At 38.9% G+C, this 24,766-nt stretch overlaps 1 protein-coding gene across 2 annotated transcripts in view; it reads right to left on the bottom strand.

The window, feature by feature from the left end:
• LOC120105981 (tripeptidyl-peptidase 2-like) overlaps positions 1-22,120 on the bottom strand; it is an 83,689-nt gene extending 61,569 nt beyond the window's left edge. The window contains exons 1-11 of one of the 2 annotated variants that reach the window (XM_039118787.1): positions 21,606-22,120; positions 20,444-20,522; positions 20,262-20,335; positions 18,863-18,972; positions 18,681-18,761; positions 16,021-16,107; positions 15,791-15,933; positions 10,787-10,937; positions 10,581-10,703; positions 350-433; positions 41-228 (exon numbers count right to left, since the gene is read on the bottom strand). In XM_039118787.1, coding sequence (XP_038974715.1) covers positions 41-228; positions 350-433; positions 10,581-10,703; positions 10,787-10,937; positions 15,791-15,933; positions 16,021-16,107; positions 18,681-18,761; positions 18,863-18,972; positions 20,262-20,335; positions 20,444-20,522; positions 21,606-21,972 — 1,487 coding nt within the window. In that variant the 5' untranslated portion in view covers positions 21,973-22,120. The remainder of the gene's footprint in view (positions 1-40; positions 229-349; positions 434-10,580; positions 10,704-10,786; positions 10,938-15,790; positions 15,934-16,020; positions 16,108-18,680; positions 18,762-18,862; positions 18,973-20,261; positions 20,336-20,443; positions 20,523-21,605) is intronic. The other variant, XM_039118788.1, reaches the window with a different exon arrangement.
• Between the last annotated feature and the right edge of the window lie 2,646 nt (positions 22,121-24,766).

The raw sequence follows: 24,766 nt of genomic DNA, 5'->3' as shown, positions 1-24,766 counted from the left end.
TTCTAATAGCAACAAAAAACATTGTCAAACTTGAGTTTACCATGTATATTCCATCCCATCAGACGGAGCCTCAACCACACAATGAGCTCCGGCAGCCATGGCAGGGGAGACATAGGCACCAACACCTATTATGCTTGAAGTAGTACCACCAGGTGCGCCCACAGTACTTAATGCTGGTCCATTGTTTCCAGCACTGCTAATAAAAATCAGACGGTGCTTGCCTACAACCTGTTGTTACAATTGATCATATAAGCAGAACAGCTTTCACAAAATTTAAAACATAAAAGACTAAAAAACTTGTGAAAAATCATCAACAAAGTAAAGGTTGCATATTAGGAAAGAAAAATACCTCATTAACAAGGTCAACAAAACATCCATAATCAGGCAGCAATGTAGGCTCGCCATAACTCATGTTGATTAGATCACATTTGTGCTGCAAGTATCAAATAAGATAGTTTCCACAAAAGATAAGATTTTAACAAGCACATAATAACATAGAAACATTTGAAAGGAACTAATTATAGTGGTTGTAAGTAGCACTCATCAAAATTGTATATCATCCCAATCAATTTATTGCAAAAAAAGAAAGAAACTAAGATAGATTCTCTGGAATGAATGTGATCCAAGAGGCAAAACTATATCTAATTACATCTTTGGATCTATGCCATGGAGGATAATGGAAAATTCAGCAGGAACTTATTATAAACTGCACATACCAAAAGATTCATTTCACCATGAGAGCCCCTTAGTAGCAAAATATAGCAGAACTAAATTTTTTTTATATTAAAACTAGGATTAAAGGAAACCCGGTAGAAATTAAAAGAGGGCAGGACTCGAGCCCAGGACGTTTGTACCAATTCCCAATGACTGTACCAACTACACTAGATGGCACCCTCATAGCAGAATTGATTCTGACCACATAATCACTAACAAAGTTACATAGCATGTTGCTTTCACAGAAGAGCAAAAGTTTGCATTGAGTTGAAACATTTTCTCTCAACCGAGCAATTAAAATCAGCAAACAACCTCTATAGATCTCTAAATTTGGCTTCAACCTTTATGGGATTCAGATCTGTAAATCCAATGTCAGAAATTTTAAAAAAAAAAAGAATCAGAAAGGGAAGACAAAGAAGCATAAATTAGGAAGAAAAGAAGTCACAAATAGGGATAATTAAAAACCAAATCAACGTCTCATACTAAAGATATATTCTTTATCCTCATAAATGGCATTATTAGCAATGAAGCTGCAGCTTGACACCGCAAGGCATTTCCATTGTTTCACAGTTTCACTTTCACTAATTTCAAAGCTCATTTCCCACATGAAGATGTTAACCAAGTCAACTATCAAAAGATATGGACTATCCAACTGCATCTCACTTTTGCACTTGGCATTGCCACAACATTCAATATTTTGGTTCAATACATGCCAAGAATGCTGCCAAGAAAACTAGTTTACCATAGATCACCTATTAATGGAAATGCAAGCCGCTAAGCACAGGAATAGCTCTTACTATCAATACAAGTACAGATGCACACAAAAACCTCTGTGCGGAGCAAGATTTTTAGAACTGTACATGGTAGGGAAAGGCTGCAAAGGGAAATTTACTTGATTACTCACTTCAAAGGTGATTTTGGTCGAGTCTTTATATGGTAGCCAAGCTTCCTAACAAGGATTAAGGTATTGCAGTATGGAACCTGTACATATTGCCGCTACCGGCCCATCCGGACCCCATACCGACCTATATTGATACAGTGTCAGCCATGCCAGCCAAACTGCATGTCGATACAGGACCATAATGCGATATCTGCCATATCAACTTGTAATCATTACAGGCTGATGATTGTTTTAAAACTTTGCTTTGTAACGAAAGCGTTGATATGTTCTCTTTAAGAAATAATCCTTGGTCACTTAAAAATTTCAAAATAATATTTGCAGTAGTGTAAATTGTTTTTGGCTTCCAAAATCACAGCACTAGTTGACAAACCCAGCATGTTTCTTTTGAGATAAATTCACAAAATATATCGGAACCAAAGTCTGTTGAACCAACCCAAACCGGCCGGTTCACCGCGTACCGTACCGATACCAGCCCCAATCGGTACGGTTCGCCTGTGCAAAACGGTTCGGGCCCTGTAGGGGCCAGAACCAGCCATTTTCCGCTGTGTACAGGTGCGAATCGGGCAGATTTGTACCGGCCCAAACGCAGCTTTCTCGCGCGCTCGCGCGCAGGGCAGCACGCCCAAGAGTGGACACACGACCATAACACGCCCGCGCGCGAACGCGCTCGCACGCTTGAGCATAACACGTCTGCGTGCGATTCCCCACATAGGGAACCGCGGCCGCGGCCGGTTCCCCAGTAGAGAATCACGCCCGCACGTGATTCCCCGCACACGCGCGCAGTTCCCCTTTGGGGCAGCGCACCCACGTGGGCTAGCAGCCCTCGTGGGCCATTTAATGCCACTATGGCATTTAACGCGTCCGCACGCGGACACGCGCGGACGCGTTGTTTTTTTTTTTTGCAGACGCGGGCGGATGTGTGTAGTTTTTTTTCGCATTCGCGCACGCGCGCATCTGCTCTGTTGGCCGGTTCGGCACTGGTACCGCACCGGTACGTCGATCCGGCGGACCTTGATCGAAACAAACTACTTCAATTCTTAAAAGATGTCAAATCAAACTAATCTTAGCTGAGCTGTAGGAAGATTCCCAATTTAAACACTTGAAAAACAACGCAGCCCCTTATGTGCAAAACAAGAGCCCTGCATCTAATTCAAGATCTCAAAAATGTTGATGCTCAGATGGAGATCAAACTTTCCAATAACAGATGGGACATTAAAAGATAGCATATTCGTTTAGCTGATATTTGGCAGTGAGCCAGCAAACTCTAACCAGATATGGATCCAAAGAGAAAACAAGAAAGAAACAAAACAAAGCATAAGACAAAGGGCAGAAGTAGCAAAAACAAATTTGAATGGATAGAGGAAACATAATTCTCTTTTTCTACTTAGTAAAATGGAATGACAAAATTAGGTCAGTTGAATGGCCAAGTTATCCATGGTCGATACATAATATGGGCACATATATTGGTAGTGAGCAAGGTTCGTCATACCAGTGTGTCCTAACCAAGGTTTGCCATCTCGGTATCAGACCTCGTACCAGTGCCACACTAGCACAGTGTCGCTACGGTACAGTGCGAAATTTTTTTTGGCGAAACGAGTGTTAGCACACCACCCATACCAAGTATCGATACCAAACCGGTACAGTATGATACGCCCTTGTACTATCCGGTTCGAGCCGGTACGGTATACCATAGTCCTAACCCATTTCAAGCAATACCATACTATATTGGTAGCAAACCAATACTCAATATGAGGGGAGTATCAAACCCCTATACCGAGTATCAATACACCAAATTGACCTATACCAATACTGCACCAACATGATACCGGTACAAGTACTAGTATTGGGAACCTTGGTTTTGGAGCTCATAACATGTCTCCACATAGTGAAAAAATAATAACACATAGAGGCCAAAGATCATTTCTAGAAATTGTACTGCATTTAAATATAATGAATTAGCACAATTCCTTGCCCAGTTTGGAGCACATAATCTGGATAGGTAGGACAAAGAGCTTCAAGAATGAAATCGTCCATCTAAAATTCTAATCTAATATATAGTTGTGTCTCAAACAAAATGATAGTTGAATTTTATGCACTTCATTCTTTCACAAAAGATCTTACTAGGAATAATGTTGCAACTAGGGCACATTTGGTATTGCTTTTGTTTTTTTGTTTTTGTTTGCAAAAACCCAAGAAAAATGATCTAGACTGTATGATCAAACCCCTCTGTTTCATAATTGTTTGTAAATTCTTTAAAGTTTTTGATAGCAACGATTAATTGCTTTCAAATCAACCTGACCACGAGCCAAACGGCCTGCTAGGCCCGCTCAAGCCTGAAGACTTTCGGACGAGCCTAGACCTGAATTTTAAGCCTGTCAAGCTAGGCTAGGCCTGAAAAATAAGTCTGCTTGTTACAAGCTAAGCTAGACGAACCGAGGAACCCTAGCCCAAAGCTGATAGGTGAACCCGGTTCAAGTTGTGGGTTCACTTGATTCATTTGGGAATAAGGAATAAGTGGGCTAGGGTTCCTCGGTTCGCCGCCTCTTCTGAATGAGTCGAGCTCCTCCTTTATCTCCTCCCTTCTCCCGCACTCCTCCGTCCATAAACCCTAGCGCTATGCTACCGCAAGCCCCAAAAGCCAATGAGACCCCCACATGGTAGTTAACCTCCAACAAGGACAGTGTCGACAAGACCACCATTATCGCCAATGTTAGCCTCTCCCTAGCCCATTTGCATGTCCATTGTCACTATTAAAGCTGATGCTGGCCTTCGCAACCTCCACCTCCTCGGCTTTAAGAACTGCATCAACTAAGCCATCGTCGAGGTACTCAAAGAAGAATGCTGCCTCTACGAGGCCCTCGTCCGTGGCTGCCCTGCCTCACCCTCAAGCTCCTCTGCATCTCCAAAACTCGCTCCAAGGCCCTAACCTGAGTCATCGACAGCATCTCCACCCCACCTCATTCTCATCTAGCATCTACAGTAATGATCTGCCAAACTAACCGGAACCGGTCGGTTCAGGCTGTACCGAACCGGTGCCGACAGCTACCGGTACGGTTTGATTATGAAAACCACTACCGAACCGAAACCGGTGCGACTGGCACCGGTAGAAGCGGGGAAGAAGAGGAGGAAGAAGAGGAAGAAAGAAAAGAACAAGAAGAGGAAGAAGAAAAGAAAGAGGAATAGAAGAAGAGAAGGCAAGTACCGAAAGAAGGAGAACCTCTCTTCCTTGCTCGTGGGCGGGACCTCTCTTCCTTCCTTGCTCGCGGGAGAATGGGGGAAAACCGGGAAAGAGAGGAGAGAGGAGAAGGAGGGTTCGAGAAGAAGAAGAGGGGAAAAATAAAGGAAAAAAAAAGCGACCGCGCGCGGGGTAGCACGCCCGCTCGAGGGGGCGAGTGGGGAAGCCGGCACGAGTGGAAAACTGCGAGCCCACTCGCGTTCCACACGCAAGGAACCGTGCCCGCACGCAGTTCCCCACACAGCCCCGCGCAGGGCAGCGGCCCATGCGGGCTGCCCCGCATGGGCTCTTAATGCCGCACATTAAATGCCACTCTGTGGCAACGCGGATGCATGCGGGCGCGCGCGAGCGTCCGCACGTCGGACGCATTTTTTTCCTCACGTCGGACGCATTTTTTTTCCTATCTCGACTAGTTCGGTACCGGTACCGGTACCGGTCTTCACCGGTACAGCAGTACTATCGGTACCGCAAACCTTGATCCATACCAAGTTTATCACTGCCATCGAAACGACCTCCAACATCACTGCACTTGGCGACTCTGACCTGGTCATCGGCCTCCACGAGCCAAGCACATCTGGGAGATGAAGATGACTAACGCCGAGGAGGTGTTGAACTTGATCTAAAAATTCAAAGGATGAAAGGGTATGTCGTCACAATCGATTGTAGCAAGGTAGAAATCCCACTATGGCATGAAAACGGAATCCCCATTATAGCACGAACGATACAAGAGATTAGAACCTTAAGGCCGTAGTGACTCACAAGCCAATAGGCTCTAATAGTAGTGGAGGGTAGATGGAAGAGCTAGGGTGGGTCATTCTCTTCCAAAGCTACAAAACACCTCCTTGGTTGACCATTCCACGGATACAACTCTCACATGCTCACTTGAAAATCCTAGAAATCCACCAAAAGGGAGGAGAGAGAGAATAAAGAGAAGGCAAGAAAAGAATAATTCCTACAATAGAATTTTCACTAATCAAGGATCTCAAGTATGATTATAAGAGAAGCCCCAATGGGGTTATTTATAAGTAATACATGGAGAGTCAGGGGCACTTTCTTTCTACTTTCCAATGTGAGATTCCAAGTCCTATTCTAACTCAAAGAATTCTAATTGCAAACTTCCCTCATAACATCAAAAGTTCTCAAAAGTTCACAAAAATCAAACTTCCTAAAATTAACTAACATCAAACTTTCCTAACAAGACAAAACTCATGTTGGATTCCGAGACCCATACATATGAGACCTGCAACCCATGTGGCATCATGTGTGTCAAAAGCGCTCGACATCATACTTCCCCAATTGGAGAAGACTCACCATCAAGTCTAAGTCTTCTTAGGCTTCCTAGTCTTCGTAGAAAGGTGATAGGTCAACCACATTAAAAGTTGCAGACACATCATCAAGAAGTTTGGGTTATCAATAAACTACAAGTACTCGGATGTAGAATAAAAGCTGTAGTTGTAGCTAGCTTCCATCTTGACGATGGTGAAGGAGTACCCGGCTACCTTGAAGAAAAGCTGATTATTGATTGCAGCATTGATTATCCAAAGCAAATAGGTCTTTTCACAATCCACGTTCAGCTTGTAGGTATAACGAAGCCACCGAACATCTAAATAATTTTTAATCTTGACTCGAACTAGGCCAGCATTTTTGTGTAAAAGTCCTTGTGCTTCTTGCTGAGCTTCTTTGGACACGATGAGAGAGTAGTATTTTCACTTCCACCTACAGTAAGCATTCTTTAGAAAGGATAACCTCCTGAGTTCCACTCCCATGTAGATAGAATCTGTTGGATCACCTTTAAAGAGCAGGAAAAAGAAAGTTCTTTGGACTAAGGAAACATTGCATACATGCCAAAGCTCAATTATCTTTTTCTGCATTTTATCAAACTCTAGCAGCCATCTTGAAGAAGACTACAAGAGGTCTAAGATTGGATCCAAGCTTTTGCTCTTTACGGGTCCCTTCGCTCCAATTGTTTCTATTACAATTCAAATCTTCAATCAAAACAACAGAACATGGCAGAACATATGCGGACTATTTATAGGGAGTTGATAGGCAATTTTGATTGAAAGCCAACTTCTTCTCTATAGACTTCTAAGTTCTAAGTTAAACCCACTCTGTAGGAAAAATTTGTACAGCTCAGATCGTTGCCAAATGGATACAAGGTGGATCCATTGAAGAACTTGTAGGCTCTTCCAGGGTAGCCCAATTCATCTACTGGCTGCAGTTTTACGAAGGTCATGGAGAGTGCATCAACACATTCACGCTTGAAAGAATCTATACTTAGCTGTAACAGATTTTTGTTGTCTTTAATCAAGAAAGGTTTTGAATTTTCACATCTGTTTCTCATTCACATTCATGCTTGAAAGAATCTATACTTAGCTGTACCAGATTTTTGTTGCTTTTAATCAAGAAAGGTTTTGAATTTTCACTTCTGTTTCTCATTCATCTCAATACAGTAGACCTCCTTGCATCTGTCTTCAAATTCTTCATAAGGATTCTGATCAATTTCACCTCCATTATGATGTGGTATCAGTCCGATAACTGGATTGCTGATTGAATGCCTAGGAGACACAACACCCTGATATTGTTTTTTAGCAAGATGTAAGTAGTGCTCATTGTCTAATGTACCCAACACTACCAACCCAAAATCTAGACCATGATCGGCAACATTTGATGACTCTGATGCTGAAAGTAAATACTCACATGCATAAGGTACCTTAGGATGTTAAAATTTATCTGGATTCCTCCATCTTGACATGTGAAGTGGATTTAGTGTTGAAGATGTTGTGGCATAACCAATCTTTTTCATCAGCTCCTACGGTTGTATTCAAGCTAGGGTGGACCACCAAAGCTTCACCTTCATCAAGATGCACTAACTCTTCCTCGCTTGGGCCTTCCTCATCCTACTTGACTGGCTGATCTTCTTCCTCTTCAGCACATAATTCTTCTTCCACCAAAGAGACAAGCTTTCTATTTGAACAATAAACTGCAATATGCCCAAAACCTTGGGACTTGAAACACTTGCAAGGCGACAGTGTTGGAATAGCTGCAGTTGCAAAGAATGGCCTTGTCCTTCTTCTAGAAATGGTTGGAAGGTGTTAGCTTTGGAGGGTGCCAATGTTTTCAACACGAAACTCTCTCGATTGGACACTCTGCCTCTATACCTCGGAAAGTGTGAATTCATTGTTTTTAGTGGCTACTTCTCGACTTTTGTTGCCAATTATATCACATCGTTCAGGAGGGTTGGAGTCGCACAACTCGCTTAATTTCTAGCTTCAATCGTCTAAGATGTTGTGCTATAGTTTGCTCTTCAGGCTCCTTGATGTCGCACATCATGAGGAGTAGGTCAAATTCCATTTTATATTCTTCTACGGTCATGTCATGCTGCCGAAGATTGTGGAGCTTAAGTAATTTATTCCAACAATAATCTTCTAGGAGGAACTTACAGTTGAGTTCACGACACATCTTGTCCCATGTTCAAATCTTGCCACATCCTTAATACTCACATTGTCGCTTCAGATTTTTCCACCAAATTGATGCATACTTCTTAAGCTTGATGAAAACTAGCTTCACACATAGATCGCCGGAAACATCGTTAAGCTCGAAAACTCATTCAACAATGTTAAGCCAATCAATGAACTCGTCAGGTTGTAGGCATCCTTTAAAGTCAGAGATATCTATTTTGATGCCAAAGTCACAATGGTTGCAATGTGGTCTTCGTTCGCGTTGGTGACGAGCATCTTCTTCACTCGATGAAGATGCTTTTTTGTTGTAGAACGAATTAAAATCTTCGACTTCTTTATTGGACTGCTCGTTGTAGTGACTGGAACCCTAAAGATGTCAGCATTCACATTGCTTTTGAAGTTGTCGAAGTTGCTAATTTTCTTGTTGGAGTTGTTGAAGCCGATGACGCAATTCATCCGATTCAATGTCTCACAGATCTTGCTCACGTTCAACATGCTTTTCAATGTTGCGGCGGTGGGCCGGCATCTTGAAACCGTGATCTATACCAACTAACCCCGATGAGGTATTGAACTTGGACTAAAAAGTCGAAGGACGAAAGGGCATGTCGTGCAACCGATTGTGGCAAGGCAGAAACCCCACTCAGCATGTACAACACAAGAGATTAGAACCTAAAGGCAGCAGTGACTCGTAAGCCAATAGGCTTAAACAAGGGTGGAGCGTAGATGGAAGAGGAGCAGGGATGGATCACTCTCTTTCGAGGCTAAAAAACACCACTCTGGCTAGTCATTCCAATGATACAGCTCTTACATGCTCGCTCCCAAATCCTAGGAATCCACCAGAAGGGAGGACAAAGAGAATAGAAAGAAGGCAAAAGAAGAATAATTCATATAGTAGAATTTTCACTACTCAAGGATCTCAAGTATGATTACAAGAAGAGCCCCAAAGTGGGTACTTATAAGTAATACATGGAGATTCTTTTCTTCAACTTTTCAATATGAGCATGAATCAAGGTGTATCGTCTAGTTCTTATAAGCTGCCTTTGGTGGCTGGGTGGGCATTTAAGCAGGTTGCATCAAGGCTAGTGGAGCAGGACACAATTACTATGGTAATGGTGGAGCCCAAGAAAGGACACAAACACTCCCAAGCTATTCGACAAAATTCTGCAGCGAGAATCACTTGGAATTCCCCGATCTTTTCATTTTTTTTTTAATTGAAAAAAAAGATTAAGGAAGCCCAATACCGGGCCCGTAAGTTGAAGCCCGAGTAAGTACCGGGCACGAGCCTGGGATGTAGGCCTGAAGGCCGGACCGGGCCCGTAGCTTGAAGCTCGAGTAAGTACCAGGCTCGAGCCTGGGAAGTAGGCCCGAAGGCCGGGCTGGGCCGGTCTGGCCCGGGCCTAACTAATTTTATTATATCTTGGACTGAGCCCAGCCTAAACCTGGCCAGTCCGCCTATTGGGCAGGTCTACTTTCAAAAAAATGTGAAAACAAACACAAAGAATGGCAAAAGTTCTGCATAGATGATATCTTCAACAGCAATCTCCATGTGGTATTTTAGCAATTTGTCCAGAAACAAAAACATAAAAACAGCAACATCATCAAATAGGCCTTAAATTATCAGAAAACAATTGTAGTAGTTTGCTGATTTCAAAGTCCAAATCCTGTCATAACAGAATTTGAAGTCCTGTCAGCATGCAAATGTTGCCGGCTGCTTCCTGTATTCAGCTTTTACACAGATCTCTGTCGGTGAATCTTTCCTTTTAGCTTCCCCATCTTGGAGGTTTGCTTCCTATAAAAGCACCACAGCTGAAGTATATCTCCCATCTGATGGAGATCAATCTCAGTCAACATCAGAACAATGCCTGATATAAAGACCAGAGTTATCATTGTATGTACAAGATCTGCCTAGTGCCCCTGTTATTATGGCATGCATAAAAAGTTTACTACATGATGGAGTGAATTATGGTCCACATGAGCAAATGCTTATCAATAGACAGTGGCCACTACTGCAGAAACCACTCCTTTGGGGGGAAAAAAACTGCCGTACCAATTAAACATTTCTGTAACTATAATGATACCCTACTCTGCCAGGACCAACAAAAGGTTTTATTTTGGTGATAAGGGGTTCTACTAGAAAGAAAAGAGGGGGTTCCAGATCATCTATTGAACAATTCATTATCAGAAAAAATAGTTAATTAATTTTCATAGTAACACAAACAATCCTCATTGTAACTGCAAAAGTTAAAGTGAACACTTCAAAGATTTCAGTTACCTCCACTGCAGCTATTAATGCTCTTATCAAACCTGTTCCTGTTTCCATTGAGCCTAAGCGTGTATCTCCTATCTTACAAGAAATCAACTGGGCTCCAGGTGCAACTCCATTTAGCAACGGTTCCTGTATGACAATCCTATATTTAGAAAATTACATGTAATATTGCATTAAAAAAGGTAAAGAAATAACCACATTGTCTGTAATACCTCAGGATGGAAAGCAGCTGCAATACCGGCAACATGGGTACCATGTGGTGAGCAATCTGTTACTATACTTACAAGATTTCCTTCATTATAAACATTAGCAACAAAAGAGCAAGCATCCAATTTGCTAAATATGCCAAATTTTCGCTCAATCCTGCACATTAATTTCCAAACAAATGGCAACTCCTATCAGATGAACCTAATTGACAAAGCCAAATTTTTCATCAATAATTTGAGAATAATTTGCAGCAAGAGAAAGGAACTTCAAAATAGATCGCATAGAAGAATATATCACAAGATGGTTCTCAATACATCAAATTATATATTTTAGATATTGAAGGAAAATTTTTGTTTCTTGGTATTTTATGAAAAACATCATTGGGTATTGGTATAATTTGTGCAACACTGGTAAAGGTTTTATAAATTTTGGTTATCTTTACCTTTATAAAACTCTTTCTTTTGCTTTCGTGGTTTTGATGTTTTGTCCAAACTCCAGAACCAAAATCAAAATAATGAATAGTTGAAAGTGTGTCCTTACTCCTTAGTGTTTGAAAAGGCAAAATCATGGTATGCCAAACCGGCCCGTACCGGCCGATACAAACCGGTCCGGCCAGCTACTGGTACGCCGGAGCCGTGGAAACCGGTACAGGCCGGTTCCGTGCCGGAGACGAAGAAGATGAAGAGAAAAAGAAAGAGCGCGGGGAAGAGAGGGAGGGAGACCACCTTCGGCCGCCATCGGAGAGCCACGGAGGGGCATCGGAGGCCGGTGGGGGCGGCGAAGCCCGGCGGGGGACGGGGGAACCCGCGGGGGTGCTGCGGAGGCCGAGGTCGCGGTCGCGTCCACTGTTTCGAAAGAAATAAGGGACGCGGCCACGGTTTTTAATTTAGGGATTTTAAGTGAAGTCGGCAAATCGGTTTCTTTCGAAACAGTGGATGGCCTCGGCTTCCGCCGCGCCCCCGCGGGTTCCCCCGCCCCCCACCGGCCTCCGACGCTCCTCCACGGCTCTCCGATGGCGGCCGAAGGTAGTCTTCCTCCCTTTCTTCCCCGCGATTTCTCTGGTTCTCTTCTTCTTTCCCGGCTCCGGCGAGGAAGAGCTTTCCGGTTCGTACCGTCCGGTTTCGGTACGAACCGGAACCGTACCGGTCCGGTAGGCAACCGGTACGCCTACCGGATCCGGTACGGCGGATCTTGGGCAAAATAGTTTTCTAACAACCCTGCACACATAACTCATGCTTATACAAGTATTTATAACTAGAAAGTGTCTTTTAGGGTTCGAAAAGGAACAATAGTTTTCCAACAAGTGCACCTGTAACTAGAAACACAAACACACAAATGCATACATATTTGTGAACATATGTATACATGTGTATGCGAATGTAACCCTTGAAAGGACCAATTTTGTGGAAGCAGTAAGTGTCGTCAACAGGTTCACTATATTGGTACCAGCAACCATATGGGTACCTTACCAGTACAATTGGTACATTAAGGTATGCACCCTGTACCAATACAGTATTTTCTCATGCCTAGTCATGATACTGTCCAAAAGTAAGCGGCAAAGGTCACTACAACATAGAACCAGGTGGTACAGGATACTTGCCCGATTCTACACGTATACCGAATCGAACCTCGATAGTCAATACCATATAGTACCATATCAATATGGTACAGTGTACCTAGTACAAGAGGGTGGACGTTCATACAACAAACCTTGGCGATCAAGCATCATTTTAGATAATATGTTTTACAGACAGCATACTTCTTACCAGATTTTTGGGTTTTAGCAATGTTTAGATACAATAAAATTTATGAAACTTCTTAAGCTTTAAAAAACACCTTACTATCTGAAAGTTGAAACTTTTACCCGTGTAAAAAATAGGGTTTTAAACTAAAGTTGGGAAATCAACTTTTTTATTTAAGAAATTAGAATTTTTAAGTAGTTTGTTGTTTACATGTAATGTCTTAAATAAATGGAAATAGAAGGGAGTAAAAAGGAAGAAGTGAACATTATTAGTCTATTATCTATCTATTTATTAGTTTGTTCGTCATTACAATAGTGATTTAGATCTAACCAACTTAACCTTATAGTCCTTTAGACTGCTAGCCGACCTAAGAGAACCACCTTAGGGTGGAACTGACAAAGTGGCCCCCCTGTCTGAACTGACCTACCTTTCCTATTAATAGAGACAAGGAGAGCAAGCAGGGGATGAGGAAAGAAGAGTGGCTAACCTAGGAAAGGGGGATGAGAAGAAAAGAGGAAGGAGGAGGAGAAGAAGAAGAAGAAGAAGATGGGAAGCTTGGATAAGATATGTGTATTTACTTTCTTCATTACATAAGTAAACTTCTCTCCATGTCTTTGAATTTGGATATTATCTGTGTTTTGAGTCCTGTGACCACTTATGCTTAGTTTCGAGTTCTAAACTATCCATCTTTTCCAAAATTGATGATTTTCTTTTTCAGGAAACCTTTCTCCTTGAATTTGCATTTAAGATTTTGGTTAGTTTTTTCTACACTATTTTGGATTTCTAACATAAAGCTTCTTTCTCAATATTTATGGTTTTCTTTCCAAGTCATCTTTCCATATCTTGAATTAAGCTTTGTATTTTTGAAGGGACTTATTCTTTTGAATAGTCAACTCTAAACCTAAAAGTTGTTTGAAGAACTATAAAGCCTCAACTAGTTTTTAAAGCTCAGAGTTTCTGTCTTTCAAATTTTGATTCAGTTTGAATACATAAAAAGGTTTTAAACCACAATGTTGTTTCAAACTTAGGACTTCTTTTGAGCTATTGGATTGTCTAATAAGGTTTAGTTTTAGTTTGTTTAGTGACTTGAAACCTACAATATGTTGAAAGACATTTGATCTTTTCTTTCTTGTGAAATTGGGTGCTGTGTTAATTTGAAATTATGCTTTGGTATTAATACGGAAGCTCTAGATTTTGAATTGATATCTTGGAATGAGTATATAAATGTTATGACTCGAAAATCAACTGCTTTTAAGCTCCTGCAACAATTTGATTTCATTGCAGCATTTTCTAAGTGTTTTGTAAGGCATTGGCGATGTTTATAAATAGGAAATAATAGCAAATGTGAAAGACAAATGTGGACTCCTAGTCAGGTGGTATATCCAGTCTAATTCAAATTATCAATGAGGATTTCTTCGAACCTCTTGCTAGCTGGTATATATGGTCTCATTCAAATTTATGGATGGGGATATGTCGAACCTTTGCCAAGTGGTATATGTGGATCTAAGGATCTTATGTGGCCTCATCTGCATTAGCATGGAGGATTTATATGGCCTCATTTGGCTTAACGATTCACTGGGGAGGATTATGTGGCCTCATCCAATTTACTGATCAGGATTTTATGTCGCCTTGTCTGCAAAGAGGATTTATGTGGCCTCAAGGCATAAGTGAGACTTTGTAAGAAAATACTATGTGAAATATAAGAGTTTTCAATATAAACTATCTTTGGTCATTTAATTTTGAATTAGGATTCAACTTATGATTTTGTGCAAGTTATTTGGATTCTTCTCTAAACTTGTGTTTGAACTTTGAACACTATCCAACTACTTAATATTACTAAAACTTCACTTTTTTTGGAATCCATGAAAAGTAATTTCAATGAATTTCCTTCTTTTAATATTTTGATCATGTGTTCGAGTCATTTGTTTCCTATGCACCCTTAAGTCCTTTGGTCATGGTAGGAGTTGCTTGTGGAGCTTTCTAGGTTACTTTATTTATTATATAATTTTTCACGGTGATTAGTAAGATCCCTATGGACTTGTTTAAAGAACAAGAGTCAATGTTTTGAAATTGACATTTAGATATAATGTTCTCTTTAGTTGCTTTTGTGATGAGTTGTTTTACATGTCTATACGGATTTTTATGAAATTTGGACAATGATAAAATTTTCGCTATTGTTACGTTTGATCTTATGATTTCCTTAAAAGATGTTTTAATATTAGTGATATTTCATCATCCATGATGGTAACACAACTTCGAAAAAGTGGGAATCTCAGGGCATGATAGGGTTAGTTACACATCTTCGAATAAGTTGGGATCTCGCAGCATGATAGGGTTCGCATGAAGAGAGGTTACTGCTGTACATCAGCATTGAAGGTCAACATCAACCTAGAATGGTGCATAAGAATATGAGGAAAAAAAAGGTAGAAACCTTCGATATTTACATACTGTATGATGGTAGGCATCACAGGCATACCAAGCTAGAACTGTGCATTAGAGTACATGAAACACAGGTATGAATAATAGATATTATAATAACATATGATGTGTGACATAGATTCGCACCACAAATAAACAGTGAGATACCAAAAGAAAGAAGAGATCACTAATATTATTGGTAAGATCCCAGATACTCCGTTAGATCAATTGAATCTGCTTGGCAAATCGAGATATCCTGGGCTCAAGTGCAACAATGGACTTAAGAGCAATGACCACAGGAACAGCAATTGCATTTGAGGATGCTAAGGTGCACATTTGCTTCTTTGGCCACTTCTAGCAGGTTAAATCAAGATATCGCGGGCATCTATGACTAATACATTATTGAAAACTAGCCAAATCAGAACCAAAGAACAATAAAATCAAAACACAACTATTCCCAAAATCTTGAAGCAAGACATCGGTTGGACATGCTTTCATGTACAAAAATGTTTTTTCATGTACGAAGAATGTGATCATCATAGTTGCAGACTTGCAGCTGCTAGTGATGAAGACAGCTCAAAACATTTGGAACTATAAACTAGAACTAAACAAAGTTTCCCAACATAATATGACAGAACGCAACCTAATAAAACATAGAACATGATAGCTTCATTACCCAGGTCACACACCCAAAATAAAAAATGAGTCTCAGTAGCAATATTTACATGAACATTGTAATGTGATCAATGACACGGAAAGAAAGTACTATTCTTGTTGCTGAAACAGGAAACATCAGGAACACGGCTTAAGGTTATGAATAGGTTTTAGAAAAACGTTATCGATGCACACCTGTAGTTTGTCAAAGGAACAAAATCAGCCAGTTTTCCATGCTCTGAGCTATCCTCGAGACTCTGTGTGTCAACAGCAACCCTCCAAACCTCGCCATCGTGCCAAACAACAATATCAATTATAGGGCCCCTGTCATCATAGCTCTAAAATGGATAAAAATGAGAATCTTCCCTAGAAGGTAGCAGCTAGTAAGAAAAACATTGTTGACATATAAAGATATGTTCTCTTACTTCAGTTTGTTTCCTTAGGAAATCGAGCCTATCTTGAAGGTCTTCACGAGCCCTTTTTTGCTTCAAATCTTCTGTTTTACCATATTTCTGCAAATAGACATTGACCAAACGAGCTTATTTATCCAGAGAAGTTGAAGCATAGGCAAATTAAATGTCATGAAATATGTCAGAACATGTGCATGATATAGAAATGCAGCCAATTTTCAGCTATCAAATTGACTGCGCGTTCCTATGAAGACTGGAAAGTCTGTAAATGAAAAAGATATCAAAACAAATAGCATGAGACTAACGGAAACCTGACATATGCAGAATTGTTGCACATTACCCTGAAGTATTTTTGGCAAATTGAGCCAAACAAGTTTAAGGATGTTATTATGAATTACGGATGCAATCACAGCCATAAGCAGGTTACATTCTTACACATCCCCCTGGAACATATATCACAGATAGAGCTAAAAAAGTTAAGATACATGTACCAAAGCAACTTCATCAAAAGTTGTAACTGGTGTTTATATCATGATTACTAAAAGTTTTGCATAGCCCTAGAATAATATTTTAACTAAAACTTGCATTAGTCACTGTCTTAAAATATGCTTAGCTTCGTTGCATATGTGGATGTGGTTTCGTGACTTCACAGCATCATGGGAAAACCACATTATTGGCCACAAGTTGCTCGCATATGCTCAAGCAGCCTGTGTATGCATTCTGAGCCCTATGCTGGTCAGTACGTATTCTACTCCTTCCCTATCCTCTTCATTTGTAATTGATAGGTTTCGCTGCACTAACATATTTGAAAGGCAACAATAAAACTCTGGGGAATATTGTAAATTTTTACGTTAACATGTCAAAGAATACTAATGAGCCTTTCAAAAAAGTGTGAAACTGTAATAATTATTATTTTCTTATTTTTCTAAATATTTACACATTGTTTTTCCTTCGGTTATCTTTTCTATTTAACATTTTAGTATTTCTAATACACCAAGCACATATGCACTATGCATTGTCCCAGTCACCTGCATACAGCTGCCACTTTTTGAAAATTTTGACAGTTTCATAGGCATTAACATAGCATATTTGCTGCTGTGTGCTATTTCTAAAAGGTGTTAGCATCCATATAGTTGTACTTTTCTCATATTTTAATATGCTCGTCTCCCAACCAAAAATAAAATGCTAGCACATACTTATATCAAATTTGTATTTATCATTTTTTAGCTTATGATTAGCTTCAAGTGAACATAATCATTAACAGAGAAGGAACAGCTTGATCCAAAAAGAAAATTTGCATCTGGTTTGTGCATAATTGCAACCATATTTTTTCCTCCTTCAAGTCACTGAAAGAAACAAGCTTGTCCCAATAAAGCACATGAAGTTATGAAGATTCAAATAAGAACCAGAGGACATTTAAATAAGTATCATTAGAGTCTTCAAGACTCATCCAAAAGTACGTTCAGAATCCTGTTAATCATAAACTTCACTCTATACTTAAGGAGACAATGCCACCCATCAGAACAACAATCATCTTCTCAATGTTCAGTCCCGTCAAGTTGACAATTTCGTAAAGTCTCTCGGATGAATTAATCTTCCAAAATTTGCTATTGCTAAAAGGTGCCCACATTAGATATCTTCTCAAATTTTAAATCTCATATTTAGTTTATGATTATCTTAAAGCAAAGTTAATTTTTAGAAGAGAATGGAACAATTTGATAAAAAATTGAATATGCATTTGCCTTACATACAACTGCAACCATATTTTTTCCTCCAATCTGTCAAAGGAACAAGTCTGTCATCATCTTTCCAATGTTCAGTGACTTTAATCACTGCCAACAGCCGGACTTCATTGGTCCAGTGAATCGTAATAATTAAGAAATTTGCTGAGATACAAATTATTAGTTCCTATAATCGAAGTTCTAGATTCCGGGGGATGGGGGAGTCTTGGTTTCCCCATGGAATGGAACATCCCATAGCCACTCCATCCTGTCCACTCCCATGATCATCCTATCAAATATGCTAGGTGGGACAGCGGGCCCCGGTCCAACTTTGAAAGAGGCAGAGGCCCTGTTAAAAATAAATTAAAAAAAAGAAGGCTAAGGGATGTGCTTTTCCGAACCTAGCAACAAGAGCAGACCCTTTAACCAAGGGAATGTGCTTTCACAAACCTAACAGCAAGAGCTGAGCACCAGACCAGGAGAGAGAGAAAGAGGGCAAAGCAGTGGCGGATGTGCTTTCTCTGCAAATCAGCCCAGCCGGTGTTTCCACGAGATAGGGAAGCCCCACATGCAAGGGACCGAGGGTTTCAAGGTCCCGCCCCCGTCCCAATTCTCACAAGAACAAGACATGATGGCCAAGACCTACCCAACCAACAACCCCCCCCCCCTTCCCCCATCTAATTGATTATTGAAACCTTTTTTATAATTGCATTACTTAACAGTTTTAATGCATTTTAAGGAAAAAGGATGCCCAGTACGTTTCCTTTATATAGAGATGGCGCTTGAATCTATTTGTAACTTAAAGGGTTGAAATAAATGGAAGCATGTACTAACACACATTTCATAGATATGTCGCTACATCTCATTACAAATATATTACATTGCAAAAATATAAATGCTTTGGCTGCATATTCTTCATTTTGAAAGGAAAAGGAATGAGAAATTGATAAAAACCTTGTCAAACTCATTCAGATGCCTTAGAGCCTCTGAAATTGCTTCCTGATTTTTCTCATCCCACTTCTTCTTTCTTTCTTTCTGCCATAAAATATCAATAAATTCCATGCCTTGTAATAAGATACATACATGCACAAGCTTTTCATAGAATGGAAGGGCTGATATTAAACACGGTGGTGTACCTTTAACCGAGTTGTGAGAGTGTCTGTGAAAAGTTCGTAGACCAATTTGCAGCCTACATGCCACTCCTGGGAAGGATTCTTCCATGATGGATTTAAAGCCAATTTCCTCCCTGGATATAATTAATAGAATCTTTAGCAAACACAATCCTAATATGAGAACATGACACGGCTAAAATATGGCTTATACCCATCAAGCATGGAGTCTGACAATGTATAGAAACATGATTCCAACAATGTTGAAAAAGTGCTGGTGAGAATGGATCATGGAACCCAACAAATCAAAGTTATGAAGATACAGACAACAGAAATATAATATCTTAAATTGTTCTCAGAAAATATCTCTTGGAATGCCAAAATGGATTGTTTGGGTCAAATTCGACCATTGGCTGTATGTCCTTTTTTATTCCTCCGAGAAGAGGACTTTGAATTTGCCTTGTAAGAAGTGGATTGCATGAAAAATGCAACTACAGTTTAATAATGATGCATTCACTCAAATAGAATAAAAGATTACATATACAAGCAATTAGAGAATGTTAAAAACGTGTAAACTATGAACTGCTCTTTTAACTGAAAGATTAAAAACTACAAAAATATTTGATAATCAAATTATATAATCTAAGATAAAAACATATAAGCACCTAAGATGCCTTGTGGATGCTGAATCCATTCAGAACTGTGGTGTAGAAGAGCCTCCTTTAACTTTTTAATGAAGGGAACCTGGTAGCTATCCCCATGCACAACTTCCCTTGGTAGCTAGCCCCAGCACAATTTTCCTCGGTAACCACCTCCATACATAACTTTCTTGGTGGCTATTGCCAAGTCTCCATGCATGGCTTCTCTTGCATAACTTCCCTTAGTAGTTAAATCCATGCATAACCATTCCATAATAACTTTTTGTTCTATGGATGACATTTCTAGCATCTTTACTAGCTTTCTTAAAGACAACTTTGGTATTGTTACTAATTGTGCTCCAGTGAGTTTGGTCTTCAGCATCAGGAAAAAAAAAGGTAGGAGAAGAAAAAAATCGGTAAAGTTACGAGGAGTGGAAATGTGATTCTGTATAACCATCCGAGTAGTACAAAACGACCATTCATAATAAGTTACCTAGACCAAGTATTTAAGATGATCAAGAAACACTCATCAATAATGTCCACCCACGTGTTGAGAATGGCAGAAGATATATAAGAAAAATACCCTCCTCAGATTAAGTGCTGTGCCTCAAATAGAAATGAACGGCCGGAGACCTGAGGTTATATTGTTCCAGGTCGGGCCCACTAAGTAACCTCATTGCTGCGAAAGAATTCTTTTACTAGGACCTCTCCAGTAATTGACTATTTAATTTCCCCATACAAATTTGCTCCCACAATTCATTGTAAGCACGGTTTCTAGCAATACCAACCTGATACCCCTACAATGCGACCATCAATGTCAGCCTTCACCACTTTGGAGGTGTCGACGTCACCACTCCCCGTGCTGCAGAAGGCAAGAATACAGGTTTACAGATACTTCAGACATAGTGATAGTCAGAAAATTTATACAACATCCAAGAGATCATTAACTTGCAAGTAATACTCAATTTACCAATCTAAGATGTCAATAATTTTTGGTTTGCCATCTGATGTCGCCTGTAAGCCAGCAGCAGCTGGATCCACACCAGAATCTGTACACAGCAATCAAATTCAAAAAAATCCTCAGAAAAAATTGTAATAGGCTAAGTTTAAAGTGTCAACTGTCAAGTATATAAATAATCTTCAAAAGGTGGCAAACAATGTGATAATGTATGCATGGATTAAGAATGTGTCGGACCATCCCACATAAAGCAAAAGAATATTTTTTTGTTAAGAAAAGATCAAATACAAACAACCATGCAGATTTAACTAGTAAAATAGCACTAAAAGATTAGGTTTATGACCCCGCTAAATTACGATTTGTATATTTCCTTTTTAATATGTAAACAGTATTTCCAAAATATAAAGAAGTTGCAATCTTTCCGCCGTAATCTAATCTAATGTTTCTATATTTCAACAAAAACCAATCTTTTCTCATTCCCAAATCAAACCAAGCTAACCAACTGAAACTGGAAAAATGGAGTCAGAGGAACATGTTGGACATATGTGTAAGCTCCTACAAGTCGCAAACAACATGACACCGAACGAAAAGGAGGCAGAAGCAGACAATAATACTGCTTTATTTGGTAAAGTAACACTAAAAGATTGGGTCTACTGACACCAGTCATAACGGTTCTGATAAAGGCTCAATCATTTCACCTTTAAGAGACCAAATCTTCCAATATTTCACCCAAATAAAAAATAAAAAAGCAACTTTCGCTCTAGTGTTCCAATATTTCAACAAAACCAATCTTTTCTTGTAAACTCATCAACTGACACTGAACGAAAGAAGTTTAAGTACATGGATCATACAATGCCAACCTCTACATGCTAGACATGTATAAGCTTAGCTTCTACAGGTGACAAAGAACATGACATTCCATTCAAAAAAAAGAAAAAGAAAAAAAAAAAGACAAAGAACATGGCATTCAACGAAAAAGAATCAGAAGCAAACAATAATACAGCTTTACCTGGCAAAGTTACCCTAAAAGATATAAACACAATCTTTTCAATTTAATCGGACCAAATCTTCCAAGATTTCGTCGAAAAACCTATCTTTTTCAGTTCCCAGTCAAATCAAGCACAACCAGAACCCTACAAGATCAAAAATGGAGGAAAAAATCAAAACATATTACCAAAGATCGCAATCAGGACGCCTCTTCCATCGTAGTCGAGATGGGACTCGATGAAGCGATCGGCTCCGATCTCCTTCTTCGGCATCAGAGAGGCCAAGAAGGTTGACTCGCTGAGTTTGAAGGTACCGAGGGCGTTGTTCTTCGCTTCGGAGGGCGGGGGAGTAGGGGAAGAAGGAGAAGAAGAAGGCATTGCCCTAATGATTGCGCCTCTTTTCTTTAGCCTTGATAGCCTTCTCCGTCTTCTGCCGCCGAAAAGGGGCAAGGGGGACGAGAGAAAAGGGGGAGAAAATGATAACGATTGCAGCCGTGAGACGAATAAATCGGTCGAAGCTGGCGGCTTTATATAGTGTAACGGTCCGCATTGCATCGGAACCAGATTCTTTCCCCTTTCGGAATCAAATTCTTGCGTTTTTTTATATATTTCGGAAATAGGAATTTGGGTTTTCGAGTGAAAAAACCGAAAAGTTGCTGTAATTCGGAGCTGGCGAGAAAACCGTTGCGGCCGGCGGGATGGGAGAGGCTGGAGTTTGCGGTGAGTGGATCAGATTTTTAGAATTTCCTTCATCTGATAATCTTTTACTTATTTTTTATTCTAACGAGGCTTCGTGTTTTTGGCTCAGCTTTGCAGGTCGGAACAATTTGTGAATCTGCCTGCCCGCGAGCGGTTTCCTTGCAGATGGAGGGACCATAATGTAAGGGTCCTTGAACTTTCCTTTATACCATTATATTATATTTACTATATTATACTATATTATATTATAATAATTATAAAACATTATTATATTATATTATGTAGTATACAATATTATATTAAACTATATTATAAAAATATATTACGATATATTATATTATATAAAAATTTTAATATGTAATAATCTGTATGTAATGTTTTTTATTGTTATATTGTATAACAAAGGCAATTTATCAGTTTGGTTACCAAACATGTTAAAACTTCATTTTACTTTAAAAATATAGTTACCAAATAACAAATAGGTTTTTATAAAAATTTTACTTCCAAAAGTTCTACTTTTCAAAAACTTTATTTTTAAAAGCTTTGAAAGCTCTACTAACAAATTGGACTTAAAGAATGAATGTTATCATGATATATATGGAAAAAAGATAAATGATTGTGATGTCTAAAATTCAAAATAAATATTATTATATAAATTGCATTTTAACTTCTAAGTACCACTTTTAACCCATCTGGGCAGGTGTGCTAGGTGAGTTCGATCTCAGGTTGAATTAGAGAGGTTTCATCTTACAATCATGACTATTTATATAGAGTGCAATAAATCATGATTATTGAGCTTTATCATATGATTTAGTACATTATACACGGAGAATCTATTATCATGGGCTATTTATGATACATAGATGCTTATGATTGCAAATGATAGAAGTGGGACCATATTTTGAGATATATAAGATTTAATTAAATAATATAAAATTTAAATCATTGGTCCATATAAGTTATTATAAAATAAGAATTAAAAATATAATACTAAGATGATGTTTGGCATCGCTCCTAATCTTTTAACAAAAATCAAAAACAAAAATTATATTTCTATTTTTTCATATTTCTAAAAATAAAAAATATGTTTAATTCATTTTTTTTAACAACAAAAAAATAGTGACCGGGATGTGGAAGAGCTTGATATCAAATAGAGAGGCAAGCGAGGGAGCAGCATTAAGAGGTCGGAGATTCGATTCTGGCCGATAATGAAATGCCTGTTTATGTGAGCAGGACTTGGTCAGCTCAAGAGTCTAGGCTTCAGCTTAGAGAGGGTGGAGCAGGTGTAGGGCAGCAGGTAAGAATTAGCCTCTCCTAATCTAGAAAAAATAAAAAAATACGATGTAAGCATCATAAAATAATGAAGTTGGAACATGGAAATAAAACACCTGCATACACCGTGAAAGATTTTTATAAAATAAGACAATGGCAATTGTGGCAGCCATTAATCATTACAACAAAAATATAATGAATAACAAAATAAGATAACATTATTGCTTCATTGTCATAAAACAAAGTACTTATTTTAAAATTGTGGAGACTAAGACATAAAATTATTATATAAGGATATTTAAAATGTCCTATTTTATATAAAATGGAACATTGAATTAAAGTTTTTTATTCTTGGATTAATTAAATGTTAATTTAAATCAACCAAATCCTAAACCATGCTTGAGATCAAGAATTAAGCTCTCATTCAAGTTTCAACTAAGCTTCATTTGATATTGGGTTTATTTCAGCTTGATTTAGGATTACAGGTTTATCAAATATGCTTTCTTTAGCTCAACTCAAAATTGAGCTCAGAGTGAGCTCGAAAATAATTGCCAACAAATCAAGCTTGGAGTTCTAGCTATAAAATAATTTCTAACCATGCTTGATCAAATCCAAGCTTGTTTAAGCTCGGCTCAATTACATCCCTAGTCAGGACCAACTAGTGCAATCCAATCAACAAAATACTTAACCTGATTTGATTTGACCCATTCATCAACTTAAGTAACTAAACATGAATCTCAGCCCAAAATTTTAAATCTAAATACAAATTCGATCCGATCATGTTAAATTGAGTTGCACTGGCTAAGTTTTACTAGTTAAATTAGACCTTATCAAGTATAAACTTCTAAACCCAAAAGGAAAAAAAAGATCAGCATAAATATAAGTCAGTCAAGTTATATTAGCCCGAGTGAGAGTACTTTGTATGCAGTAAACGAATATAAGAGACTTATTGCAAATTTCGGAAAAAGTCAAAAAAAAAGGAAAATATGTTAATTCCCCTTGACCTCAATGTCTCTTTTTAAATGTCTATCACTTTTACATGGTTCCTAATAACTTGGATTCTCTACGTTGTTGCGTAGGTTGGGTCATACCATAGAATGTTGTGTAGCCTACGATGGTCCTGATAAAAAAAAAAATGAACGGTTATCGGATGATGAACGCCATGTATGATACGGTATGTGTAAGCTACTGATAGCTATACAATATATTTCTGCACAACAGGATTTTTATGCCTATTTTTTTATTGATATAATAGCTGCTTATACTGCTCTAATAAAAGTGCAACTAACAGGGTTTGAGAGAAAAGAGATAATATAAGGATGGAAAGATGGCTACAAAATAGGTCCAAAAAATGTGGCCAACAACGAAGTAGGTGGTC

This window comes from Phoenix dactylifera, unplaced genomic scaffold (genome assembly GCF_009389715.1).
Source record: "Phoenix dactylifera cultivar Barhee BC4 unplaced genomic scaffold, palm_55x_up_171113_PBpolish2nd_filt_p 000412F, whole genome shotgun sequence".
NCBI classification, from domain to species: Eukaryota; Viridiplantae; Streptophyta; class Magnoliopsida; order Arecales; family Arecaceae; genus Phoenix; species Phoenix dactylifera.
The sequence above is the reverse complement of the archived record's forward strand: the minus strand, read 5'-3'. Positions and strand labels throughout refer to the sequence as shown.